This window comes from Phocoena phocoena, chromosome 2 (genome assembly GCF_963924675.1).
Source record: "Phocoena phocoena chromosome 2, mPhoPho1.1, whole genome shotgun sequence".
NCBI lineage: Eukaryota > Metazoa > Chordata > Mammalia > Artiodactyla > Phocoenidae > Phocoena > Phocoena phocoena.
The window spans coordinates 157,155,931-157,168,781 of NC_089220.1; the positions used below are offsets into that span (position 1 = coordinate 157,155,931).

The 12,851-nt window shown below is 43.7% G+C and overlaps 1 protein-coding gene across 12 annotated transcripts in view; it reads left to right on the forward strand.

Annotated features, from left to right (window-relative positions):
- Nucleotides 1–12,851, forward strand: part of CELF2 (CUGBP Elav-like family member 2) — an 833,081-nt gene that overhangs the window by 757,298 nt on the left and 62,932 nt on the right. For all 12 annotated transcript variants that reach the window (XM_065900981.1, XM_065900945.1, XM_065900928.1 and 9 more), the window contains 2 exons: nt 5,760–5,839; nt 9,930–10,088. In XM_065900981.1, the coding sequence (XP_065757053.1) occupies nt 5,760–5,839; nt 9,930–10,088 (239 nt within the window). The remainder of the gene's footprint in view (nt 1–5,759; nt 5,840–9,929; nt 10,089–12,851) is intronic.

The window sequence follows — 12,851 nt, forward strand, 5'->3', positions numbered from 1 at the left end:
AGGTGCCCTCGAGTGGTTCACTTTTCTTGTTTTTGCTTTTGCCCAGTTCAGCTACAAGAAGGAAGACAGAGGAGGCAGTTAGTAGCCCTGGGTCCCCAACAGGCGTCACGTGTCGTTCATTCTCTGCCACATCAGTGGTTGGCATTCCTACCTGGCAGGTGTTAACCTGAGGTTCCTCCAGGCTGTTGATTCAGTACCCCTGCCCCAAATCAGAGTAGTGGGCTGCCAGGACCCACATCTTTGTACCTATTTAGCCCTGCTATACTTTCAGTTAGAATCACTGTCTTTAAAAAAAAAAAAAATCATGATCTACACATTGGCAAGAAAGACTATTTTAAAAGTCCCATAGTTATTCACCATCACCCAGATCTGTGTCATGTTTTAAAATGGGACCTCTCTGCCCCATCCCGCTGGGAAATTGTCATGCCTGTACATAGACAGCACCTGCCAAGCCTGTTGAAACCACTCAACGAACGTTAGGACTCTGCCTCGCTTTACGCGGTATGCCCACATCTGAACGTGCATTTTTTCCCCTTTGGGGGCAGTAACCCATTCTGCCGTTTTTTTCTGATTTGGAAGACCTGGTTTGAGCTGCTTTCACGCCCCTTAGGATACTCAGATCCTTCTGCAGTGGCAGATCTACCTCTCAGGCCCGCTGTGTGAGCCTTCATTGAGAGAGCAAGCCAGGGTAGCACAAGCCCACACATGGCCAGTGAAATGAGATGTTTGCTCTCGGAATCAAAGCTTGAGGCTTCTGAGCCAGCATACTTACTGGACAGTGTCACCTTAGCATGTTGATTTCCTAAAATACACATGTTCTCACTTACCCACAGTCCCCCAGTCCGACTGGACTCTTTGGGTACAGTCTGCCAGGTTTGCTGTACCATAGCAACCAAATATCTGTAACTCAGAGACAATGAAGGGGTTGATTTCATTTTTCTTTCCCATAAACTGCAGTCAAATCTTCACTGCCATTTAAGGTAACCTTCTGCTGGTTTAAGGATATTCCAGCTGTGTTTATGGTGTTCCAGCATTCTCCTGCCAAAACCTTTGACAAATGAATTGGCGGTATCTTCAGGGATGTTAGCGACCACAGACTGGATTTAGCCATTAAATCCTCATTTATTTTCGTTATATCTGATCAGGATATGGGGAGAGGGCTTTTGACTTTTAAAACGTACATGGAGAGGACTCAGTTCTGATCGTGACATTTTAGTCTTGCCCACGTGGTACCCAAATGTTCAGATATGTGGAAACCTTTATCAGATGCCCCCTGGGTTATTAAATGCATCTTGTCATGCTGCTCTGGGTACAATCTTCCAACCTCATCTCAGGGATGAGATTTTTGCCAACTATAAAGTCCTAGTCCGCACTCAGCCTCAGGTGCCATGAACGAAAGATCTCTCCATGCCAAGTCTAAATAAACTAACCCAGCGTTGGGGATTGCACATTAGAGGATTATTTTTGATGCTCCAATGTTATACTCATAGCATATGTTTAAACCCTGCCATTGCTCAAAAGATACTGAGAGGAAAAATTGGCTGCATTAAGATCTTTCTACAGCTGAAGAGGAATTTATAAACAAGTTTCCATAGGCTGAAATCTTCTCAGCCACACAAGTTATTTTAAATTATGCTTCCTTCAGTTAAAATATAGCAGCTGTTGCTCCTCTTTCAAAGAAGCAGCAGAAAAGCAAGAGACCCTGGCATCATTGTATGTGCTTTTAAAAGTGCCTCTACTTTTTTCATTACTTTCTCTCTCTTTCTCTCTCTCTCTCTCCCCTTCTTTTTGATGCAGAGCAAGAATTTCATCTAGTTCTCTCAAAATTCTCATGTAGCCTAGAGAAAAGGTAGAACACCTGAGTTTAAGATATCCTTTCAACTGAAATGACAAGTGTTAATAGCTGGGTTCCAAAATCTGCTCTGTGCTTTCCTTAGATCCTGTCTGTAGGAGGAAATGACTTTGAGAAACCTTTCCCCAGTCAATCATTTATCTATTTTAGCAGCAAGAAGACAACCTCACTGAAATAGGAGGAGTTCAGCTCCTTTCATTTCTATGAGCAACCTCTGACACTCTGAAAGTGGAGACAATAAATAGTGGCAGGCTAAATTACAGGTTGGACACATTTACAGAGGGAATTTTTGCCTTTTTTTTTTTTCTTTTTTGCTATTATGTATTTGGAAGCTTTGAGACAGTAATATATGGGCTATCTTACCCCACCCCCCAAAAATAGCTTTATTTGTCTTGGTACCTGTATTTTTTTTCTCCCAATCTAAGTTCTCCAGCATTTTGGTCGGTCACCAGCATGCGCAACAGTCTAGAACGGTTGAGGGCTGACCCTATAAGGTCGGAGCAGTTGTCCGTCAAGACCCAGTAGACTCTGCTGTACCCAGAAGCTCATCTTAGAGAAGAGGACAGCTGACCTGAGTCATTTCTGTCCAGCGGGAAGTCATCTGGCTGGTTTGTAGAAGAAGCCAGCAGCCCATTTTGACTGTAGGAGCTTGTGTGACCCTACGTTAGTGAAAAGTGCAGATTTGAGGGCCCACCCCAAAGCCAGTGTTTTCAGTGGTGCTGAAAAGAAAATGAAAATCTAGCCAGGACCTCCTGTTTTAGAGATGTTACAAAGGTTAACTGGCTACCAACCCATGGAACATTTGGTTCTGAAGTCGCTTAGCTTCATCCAGAGCGGCAGAGAGAGTGAATCTTTCAGCACGTGCTCCCATTTAATAAATGACAGTAATTTTCTCCCTTAAGTAATTGAACACAGCACCCAGTAGGGAACTTGACAGAGCCCCTAGGAGGCCGGTTCTCTCTTACTGCACCACTGCCGGTAGAATAAAAAAGTTAAAGGAGTCATCAGATTTGTCAGATCAGTTTTTTGGATGGGATGAGGACTGTATAATTAGAAGCATCAGTCAGCCTTTTAATTGCAGGTTTCACAGAGGGGAAGGGGCAATGGTTCGAGTTTATGGAGAGATCATTTCGTTGTTCTCTTGCTAAGACTTTGCTTTTGAGACCTGTTAATTGCTCGATCTTTCTCCCGAACTTACTTACAAAAGCTCTGCCTGCTCTGAAATTGTGGTAGATGCATAAACTCTGCCTTACTGATTTTTGTTGACATTTTACATTTTTTTATGCATTCTTAACCTCCGTTTAGAAGCTGTTGGTTTGGCACATCCTACCAGATAATAAGAGCAAGCAAAGTGAATGAAACAGGCTTCTTGACTCCTAAAAGCAGAGTTAGTGGGGCTTCCCTGGTGGCGCAGTAGTTGAGGGTCCGCCTGCCGATGCAGGGGACGCAGGTTTGTGCCCCGGTCCGGGAGGATCCCACATGCCGCGGAGCGGCTGAGCCCGTAGGCCGTGGCCGCTGGGCCTGCGCATCTGGAGCCTGTGCTCCGCGGCAGGAGGGGCCGCGGTGGTGAGGGGCCTGCGTACTGCAAAAAAAAAAAAAAAAAAAAAGCAGAGTTAGTCTGGGCTTCCTATGGCCTCAAATATGCCTCCATTAGATGATTTGCTTGTGCCTCTACTGTAGCCTCCAGACAGGAAATGAAGGGACTTCCCTGGCGGTATGGTGGTTACGAGTCTGAACTTTCACTGCCGAGGCAGAGGATTGATCCCTGGTCTGGGAACCAAGATCCCACAAGCCACGCAGCACCAAATTTTTTTTTTTAATTTTTAAAATGAAAAAGAAAAATCTCTTAGCGTTATTTCCTCTGTTAATAGTACCACTGATCATCACAATCTTCAAGAGATACTACTTTGAAACAGATGGTAAATTGGGGACGCTGTCATTTTAGAGCTGAGTCTATTTCAGTATGGAACCAGCAGAGGTCCTGTTGTAGATCTCACACACATCATCTAGGTGCCTTAGAGAAGGCTGCCCAGCTGCTTCTGTTGGTGACAAAAGCCACAGCCACTGTAGGTACAGGCAGCATGTTGAAACAGTCAGCTTCACCAGCTGCTGTAACGTCAGAAAAACCATAGGAGGTAGCTTGGCATTCTTCGTGAGCTAGACGTCGGGCTTCAGTGAGGACAGCTTAATGGAGGTGAATGAGAGGAACCTCTCATGTACAGAGAGTTTTTGTGTATTAAAAATTACAGCATGATGCCAAAAGAAAAAAATGCATTGACTTATTTTCATGACTGGTGGTGGTTGTGCTTTGGGGGTAGTGGGCAGGCATTGCTTTCTCTTACTGCTGTTTGATTGAAAGGTGCTAATACAGTATTGACTTGATAATCTCACCAGGTACCCATGCAGAGCAAACAAAGAAAATGTGTTTAATGGCTCCCACAGTGACTCCCATACACCAAGCCACCCGCTGGTTGTTTGGATGTAGAATGTTCTGTTTGGCTTCCCGGCCACAGAGGCAACCATCTCACATGATTGGTGCCAGAATTCCACTTTTGTGCACTCGCTCTGAGATGACAAGCTTCAGCCCCTCGGTGTTTAGATCTGCTTCATTGGGAAATCTTTTAAGCAGTAATAATAATAATGTTTTCAGGCAATTGAGTAGAACACTAAATTATTCTCTGATACCTAAGTTCAAACTGTGCAAGGCTAAAGAAGCTGAAAATCAATGCACTTTTAAAGTCATTAGAGATCATAAGTGAAATAGTCAGCATTGCTTTAGCTAAGCTTTTAGTGTGCCGTGGTATTATTATAAAATCAGCCTGAATCTGCATTAATTTCACAGTCTTTTTCTCTGAGAAGCCCAAGGGTGCATGGTGAATAAAATGTAAATTTCAGAAGGCAGAGCTTTTATTAGTGGAAAGGGCAGTGAGCCATGTAGCTGGAGCAGTGACCTGCATGGTAGCCGGCACTGCTACAAGAAGCAGTAGCAGGCACTGTAGATTCTAGTTATTTTACAGCTGGGGAGAAAAATAGCCATGGAGAGTTCTGTGGGTCTCAGGGGAGACATTCCCAGAAATATACATTGTCTTCTGTATGTTACACTCGAGGTGGAATCTCTGATAAGAATCCACAAGTCACAACTTAAAGTCTCGAAGGTTCGATACAAATAAGAAATCCAATGCAGGTGTTTAAATTTTACTTCATATACACAGTTGGATATTCCCAGAGTAACAGAGCATTTGTTTTTGTTCATCATTAACAGTTACTAAGTAGTTTGTACAGGATTTGGGTATATTTGTTTGCATTTGAATAGCATGAGTGTATATTTATACATACATCTATTTTTTAACTACCCAGAAGAGATGAGGTATATTTATTTGCTGACATTTCGAGCTGTTGGAATCTAGTTGCTCATTTGCCCAGGGTGTGAGGATTTTACTATTTGCTGCTTAGAAATCAAGGCTCATGTTTGAAACACAGAGCCGGAGTGGGTGGATGCCCTAAGTCAAGATAGACAAGGAGAAAATGTAAAAGCGCAACTTTCTATTTTAGAAAATGCAAACTAGGTCTTGCGCATTTCAACCGCCACCCCCCCACCCCACCCCCACCCCCCAGTGGCTTTAAAAAAAGAAAGTACCCAGCCTCCTTCCCCTGGACTCCATTTTAAAAATAAATAAACTAATCCATCAGTAAATCTTTCTGCTGTGGTCAGATTAGCAGGTCAGCAGTGTAAGTAAAAAGCAACACGAGATAAAAACCAAAGAGAGAAGTTGTTGATTTCATGTACTACTGAGAACAGTGTCGTCCTGTGGCAGTTCTCGTAGACTGTGTTGGTTTAACAAGCGTCCAAACCTTTTGTCTTGTTGTTTTTTGTCTTTCCTGCTCCCTGTCCCCTTGTTTCCCACAGGCTGTGCGTTTGTCACATTTTCTACAAGGGCAATGGCACAGAATGCAATCAAAGCCATGCATCAGTCTCAGACCATGGAGGTACTGTATCATCTGCCCTTTCTTTGTTTTCTTTGTGCAAATGGTGGGGAATGAAAAGCAATTCTCTCCTGTGTGGATTGTTCACATGACAATCACAGATGTAAACTTTCACCATCTCTCTCTCTCTCCATTCATTCGTATTCCTTCTTCCTTAATCTCTCTCCTCCTCCCTCCCTCTCTCTCCCTCTCTCTCTGAATTTTTCCCCTGATGACTGGAAATGCACTTAGTGTAAAACCTTCCACTTGCTCTACGTTCCTTTTTGAGCCTTTTATTGCAGTGGCCCAGGTCCTGCTGTGTAAAGTTCATGATGCAATTTAAACCGAGCATCCTTCTATACCTCAAGAATCAAGTACGTTCCCCAGCCCCAGGGGTGGGATGGGTAGAACATTACCAGACCCCATTCCAAATTGCAGCCGGCCCTGTGCAAAATCACAGGGTTCTTTCATTTCTTTTTTATTTTCTCTTTAATGCGGGGTCAAGTTATCTTTAATCGAGACAAACAGAATTGTTTTTGCATCAAGAATGTTGGAGAAAGTTAAGACTTCTCCCACCTCATTGAACCAGTGCAAATGTTCACGTATGAGAGTCCCCCGAGAAATTAGATTTTCACCCTTACTAAAAAATGAACAATAACCCAGAACCTCAAAGGCTCAAATGTGATCTCCTAATGAGAGATAGTGGCTTTCGGGGAAGAGAAATAGGCTGGCGTGGGTCCACAAATGTAGACAATGGCTCTGTACTTTGAGTCTGTGATTCGGGTCATGGCCTTTCAGAATTTTGCACAAAAACACTCCAAGAGTGATACGCTGTTACTTATCCTGTATTGTCTGATAGAATCCTTTGGGAGTGCATGTTCTGCTGTATTATGTAAACTGTATCTTTGTGTATGGGTGATCTTTTCTGGAGGTGGCTTTGTAGTGTTACCTGAAGTTAACGTTTTTCATCTTTTGAAAAAAAAAATTGTTTTCAGTTTTATTTAATGTGCCAAAAAGTTCTTTATTGATCGTTTGAGCTTCTTTTTTGCCTCCACTCTTAGGGGGTTTTAATTTTTTTTTTTTTTTTGTTCATTTGTTTGTTTTTTGCAATGCTGCATCTCCCAAAGCATGCCGGGAGCTTAGTGATCTTTATGGGTCTTGTTTTGTGGGCAACCTTTCTCTAGGGAGCCAAAGGGTGGGTGGAAGCGGGGAGGGGGGGGTAAAGAGTGTGCATGGCATTGTCATTAAGTGTTTACTGTACTTTTCTGAGTTTTGATATCAGCATTGCAAAGCCTATTGTCTTTTTCGAACTTCCTTTTGACTTCAGTATTCCTAACGTATCTTATATAATCACTGTGTTTTCCTTTCAGTGCAGTGCATTTTTAAGACACTCACACCCCCCTACGTGAAGGCAAGCTCAGGTGAAAATCGGCCACAATAAGAGAGAATTAGCAGGATTTGAAATGTCTAGGAATCCAATCTTGAATAACATGCAGTCACACACGTGATCATGTTTTTGTCCCCTCCCCCTACCCTTTCCCTTACCTTGGGGAGCTCCATTATCGGGGATCAGCCTGGTTTCCAGCTTCGTATCAGTCTGGAGATGAAATGAAAGTACTGTTAAGAAAAAGGAAGTCTTGACCTGTATTTATTATCTTCCATATATATATGTGTTTCATTCTTAAAGATTTTTATTTCCTGTAATTGAGTGATTTGTACCTAAATTGGTCTCACCTTAGATGATTTTGTAACCTCAATTCTTTCAGCTCTGTTGGAAACATTGCCACCCCAGTTCCTTCACCCAGGGCCCCCCACCCGAGTGGGAGGTCTGTGTTCTCCTGGGTCCCTACGGAAGGAGAGCACGAGAAAATACAGCAGAACTGGGTATGAACCCGAACCAAGAAAATAACAGGCTCTCAGAGTGAAAAGAATTTGCTGTAGAGGATGGGGCATATTTATTCTTCAGAAATCCTTGATCCTTTGTTAATACTGCTATTATCAGAAATCAGATCTGATGCACCTGTTTTTAAATCTGGACATCCATGCTTAATCAGAGGAGCCCTCAGACACTTAAATTTCTTGTTTAATTCAGAAATATTGACATTTAAACAGAAGATTACATATTACGCAGTCTCATTACATTTGTACCACTGCAGTTTGTTTTCTTTTTTTGAATTAATTACATTATTTTCAGGACTCTGGCTTACATCTTCCACCAAGATGTATGATCTAAGAGACGTGAATTCAAAACAATGTCACTGTCAAAGTTGAAAAGAATATGTTATTTTAAAAATCATTCATCTTTATATGGTACCTTGATTTTCCCACTTTCCTCCAATCTCTCCCCACCCTGTTTTCCCCTTTCGTGGTTTATACGAGTCATTTTTGAACTATACTCATTGGCCTGATTTTCTGCTTTTATATCATTTTTTGGTATTTAAGGAAGAAAAAAGCCAACCGTAAATGAACTGTTAGGAAGAGATGCTATAATTTGTTATGGGACAAATTTGATACAATAACAACCCTTTCCATGCAAAACCCTTGCTGTCTGTAATTTCCATCTTCAGAGTGGTTTTGCTGTCTTTAAAATGATGAAACGCTGAAACACGGAGCAGATGGAGAACAATGAAGTATAGATTTTTTAAACGGTGGAAACATTACTTTTATGCAGTTTACTGACGCTTAACATCTGTGCCATGACTGTGACTCCCAGAGCTGAAGACCAGTCTGCTGGAGGTTCAACACCCAGTCACCTCACTTTTCTCACATGTTGGGGGGTGACAGCAGGCATGATAGCTTCACGTATGCATAGTTCCATCCCCAGTAGCTACCCAACGTGATAAGAAAAAAATGCAACTGTGTTTTCTAGGCGAAAGAAAAATAACCCAAAGGGAAGGGAAAAGCTCATTTAAATAGGAATATTAAATTTCTGGGAGGAGAAGAGAGAGGTCTGTTACCATGCTGAGTTTCAATAAAAAGTGGGGTTTTTTTTAATCACTTGGGTAGAATTAACTTCTTTTTATCTCAGCAAAATTTCACAGCTTTAATTGTGATGGGATGTTTAGCAAGCTAAACAGAGAGGGAAGAGAGTTGGTTTCTGCTGAGTTATTTGCCAAGTGGCGAATGTTGAAAAGCTGCTTTCGAAAGGAAGTCCTCCTGCCTGAGGTGTCAGGCCCTTACTTTCCCTAATGATTTTCTCCGTATCAGACATGAATTGGTCCTGTTGTATAACCCTTGGCCATTTCTCACTCACTACCTCTGCTCCTGCCTTTTAAAGGAAACGAACACAGAAGCTCCTAGACCAGTGAGACTGATTAGGAAAAGAAGCTAAGTAGACATCTCCTCCTGCCATTTGAGATGTGTCTCCTTGGACTAGATTGCTTCTGATATTTTCTTTTTGATTTGTTGTAGCTCCTGGGATCACAGCTAGAGTAGATGCGATACAGAAGGAGGAGAACCCCTTCTGAAAACACGGGGACAGTGACATTGGTCCATGCCCGTGTCCCCTGAAAATCTCCTTCCTTCATCCATGTTCCTAAAATGAAACCCACTTCTCCCGATTATATTACTGGGTCGGTATGATTCCTACAGTTCCAAAGTTCAAAAATACTTAACATTGGAAAGAGTGGGCAAAAAAAGACATGAGCGACAGGCATTTTCATTCCCATTACAACATTTCGTTCCCCTCCTTTGTCCCCTGCTCACACGCGGAAACAGGCAGACACACCAGGACAAGTCCATCTTTCAGACAAGCGAACCGTGAAGCTTCATTAAAGGACAATGACAAGGCCCCTTGTCTCTGAGGAGGTCCTGGGATGGTGGAAGGAAGACCCGTGAAGAGAGAAGGAGAGGCAGTGTAGTAATCAGAGCACGAGCACAGATGGCTTCATCGACCGCCAGAGCCCCAAAGACACCAGTGACAGGATCTGGAATTTTCTGTTGATGGTACTCTTCAGAGAAGAAGAAGGACCATCAAACCATTTAAAAACGAGGCCAGACCATGCCCTGTGCTCCAGAATAGTTCAGAAAGCTAGGCCCCGCGCTGACTGAGTGTCCTGAGCGGAGTGGGCCAGGTTGTAACCCCCTCTCCACTTTCCGCTGTGTCTGACCACAGGGCTGCTCTTCACCGATTGTGGTGAAGTTCGCTGACACTCAGAAGGACAAGGAGCAAAGGCGTCTCCAGCAGCAGCTGGCGCAGCAGATGCAGCAGCTCAACACTGCCACCTGGGGGAACCTGACGGGTCTGGGCGGCCTCACCCCGCAGTACCTGGCGGTAAGTTCTTGCGGGGGTGGGGGGAGCATGTGGAGAGAGGAGCACACCCGGTGGAGCTCTTACAGGCCCCTTGGCCCCTGAGTGCACCAAAAGCTCGTCTTCGACATTATGAATGCCGGGAAATTCCTGAAATCAGCATCGATGAAGAATATTTTTCCAGGTGAAGCTGATGAGCACAGGAACGGGACCCTTCATTCTAGCCGCATGGAGGCTGAGCGGGGTCCCACAGGGCTGAGTGTCTAGCCAATGTTTCCGCACAAACTCCAGCCTTGGCAGGGGTGCGGCGTGCGTGATAGATGATGACTTAACGGCGCCGAGGCGGCCGTGGTTGGCTCTCTCACCACCTCCCTGCTCGGTCCATTCCACATCAGGACCTCAGATGGAACTTTCCTTCACTGGGTCCTCCCCGTGGAGCGATGTCAACTAGATTCAGATGTTTCTTCATGTATTTGAAACCCAAAACTCAGATCCTGTTTCAGGCCAAATAGACCCAATTCTTTAACTAGCCCTTACTTTTCATTGTTTCTAAACTTTCCACCTCCTTGTTTTTTTCTGTTGTGCTGCCTGTTTTACTTCGCCAGTGTCTTTATTAAAATGCCATAATCAGAATGCGAGACAGTTCCTCCCAGGAAGATCACACAGCATGAGCAGTGACCCCTGTTGTGGACTTTAAAATATCTCAATGTAGCTTGAGGGCAATGGAAGGCAGCTCGTACTCCTCTAAGGTTTTATTTATTTTTACTTGAGCTACTGCTAAAGCATGCTACTCTACCCCCCTTTTCTGCTTTGGAACCTAAATGCTGGACTACACATTATTAATATAATTTCATAGTGTGCCTTTGGACCTTTTATTCTAGCCTGTGTGTGTGTTTGTGTGTCCGTCCGTGTCCATCCGTCCGTCCTAATTCTCTCCTGACGTTTGAACTGTCCCTCTCAGGATTGTATGACCCATTCCGTACTTTGTAGCAGAACCAATACTGTTCTGTAAAAGAGTCCTTCCTGTGACCTTGAAAGGTAAGATCACTGCTTCTACAAGTGAGGAAAGGGAGAGGCTTAAGGGAGAAATGGGGGGCGGGGGATAAACCGGGAGACTGGGATTGACATACACAAACTACTAGATATAGAACAGATAACTAATAAGGACCTACTGTACAGCACAGGGAACTCTACTCGACACACTCACTGTACTGGCCTATATGGGGAAAATATGTAAAAAAGAGTGGATATACGTATATGTATAACTGAATCACTTTACACCTGAAACAAAAACCACGTTGTAAATCAACTACACTCCAATAAAAATTTTAAAAAGGTTATGTAACTTTACCCAAGGTCATGACACTGGTGGTCAAGCAGGATTTCAGCCCTCCATGGGTTCTCTCCATCCGGTGGGGCTGCTTCTCCAAGGACAGATGTGACTCAAATTCCTCTTTTATCCACCCCACCCCACCCCACTGCCTGTTGGTGTCTGCCATGTAATTGCTACTCAAGACATGTCTGGATGTCTTGCTGGAGAGGCGTGCCTCTCCTGTCTTCCCCCGAGTTATTAATACAAGCAGTGACCAAGTTTGCTGCCACCTTCTAGCCGTTTCTCCATCTTATCCACAAGGAGATGAGAGATGAGAGATTTCATCACATGTCTTGCTGAAATCTGTATGTGCTTGCCATATCTTTTTCTTGGTCTATCGGTCTAGAAGCTTCATGAGAAAAAAAAATGAGTCTGGCTGAACAATCATTTGTTTTTCACAAACGTGTGTTTCTCAGTTGTTCACAGATCATCGCCTTAAGCACAAGAATTTCTATCAGAGATTGACGTCAGGCTCACCTTTTCGTAGTTTCTAAGAATCCAGCTTCCTGCTCCACCATGTCTGAAAACCAAGACACACGTGCCTAGCCCTGGTCTCCTGGACCATCTCCCATGCCCCAGGGCTCACCGAAATCTCTGGCACGTGTTTCTTTGATCACATCTGAAAATTATTTCTGAATCCTGAAAGAGAATTCATCCCCGCCTCATTGATAAGAACGTGTTCTTACACGCTCTGAACTACGCTTTCCCCTACCGAGGGCTTCCATTCTTTCTCTGCCAAGTTTGCTCTACCCCTTTCGATCGGAAGCCCATTTCTCTGAAAAGACCCTTGGCCTTTAAGGCATCCCCTGCCTCTGTGTTGAGGGTAGATTCTGACTGTGGCTCACCAAAGAGTGGTTGTCAGTGGGAAGAATCCATGGAAGCAGCTTAATGACACTCCAGGTATTGCCACTTACTAATCAGTAAAGATTATTAATTCCTCAGAGTATCTTCAAAGCTAATTGAACTTGACTAAACTTTAATTTTTTTAAATATCTAATATAGGAGAGAGTAAGGGCTTGCAACCACAAGAGAATGGGAAACCCAAGAAATCAAACCAAGATAAGGGATTTCTCTCTGTCAAAACAGATAATTCCTAGCTTCTTCCTTTCTCATTCTGTGTGTCTGTGTGTATGTGTGTGTCTGCGTGTAATGTCTAGGTAGTATACTACCCTGAGTCGAGAAGGATGAATGAAAGTTGCAGACGTATGTCTGGGAACTGTTCATATTTGGTTTTGTCTTTTTTTTAAATTTTATTTATTTTTTGGTTGCATCGGGTCCTCGTTGTTTCGTGCAGGTTTTCTCTAGTTGCAGCGAGTGGGAGCTACTCTTCGTTGCGGTGCGCGGGCTTCTCATTTGCGGTGGCTTGTTGTGGAGCACAGGCTCTAGGCCTGCGGGTTTCAGTAGTTGCAGCACAC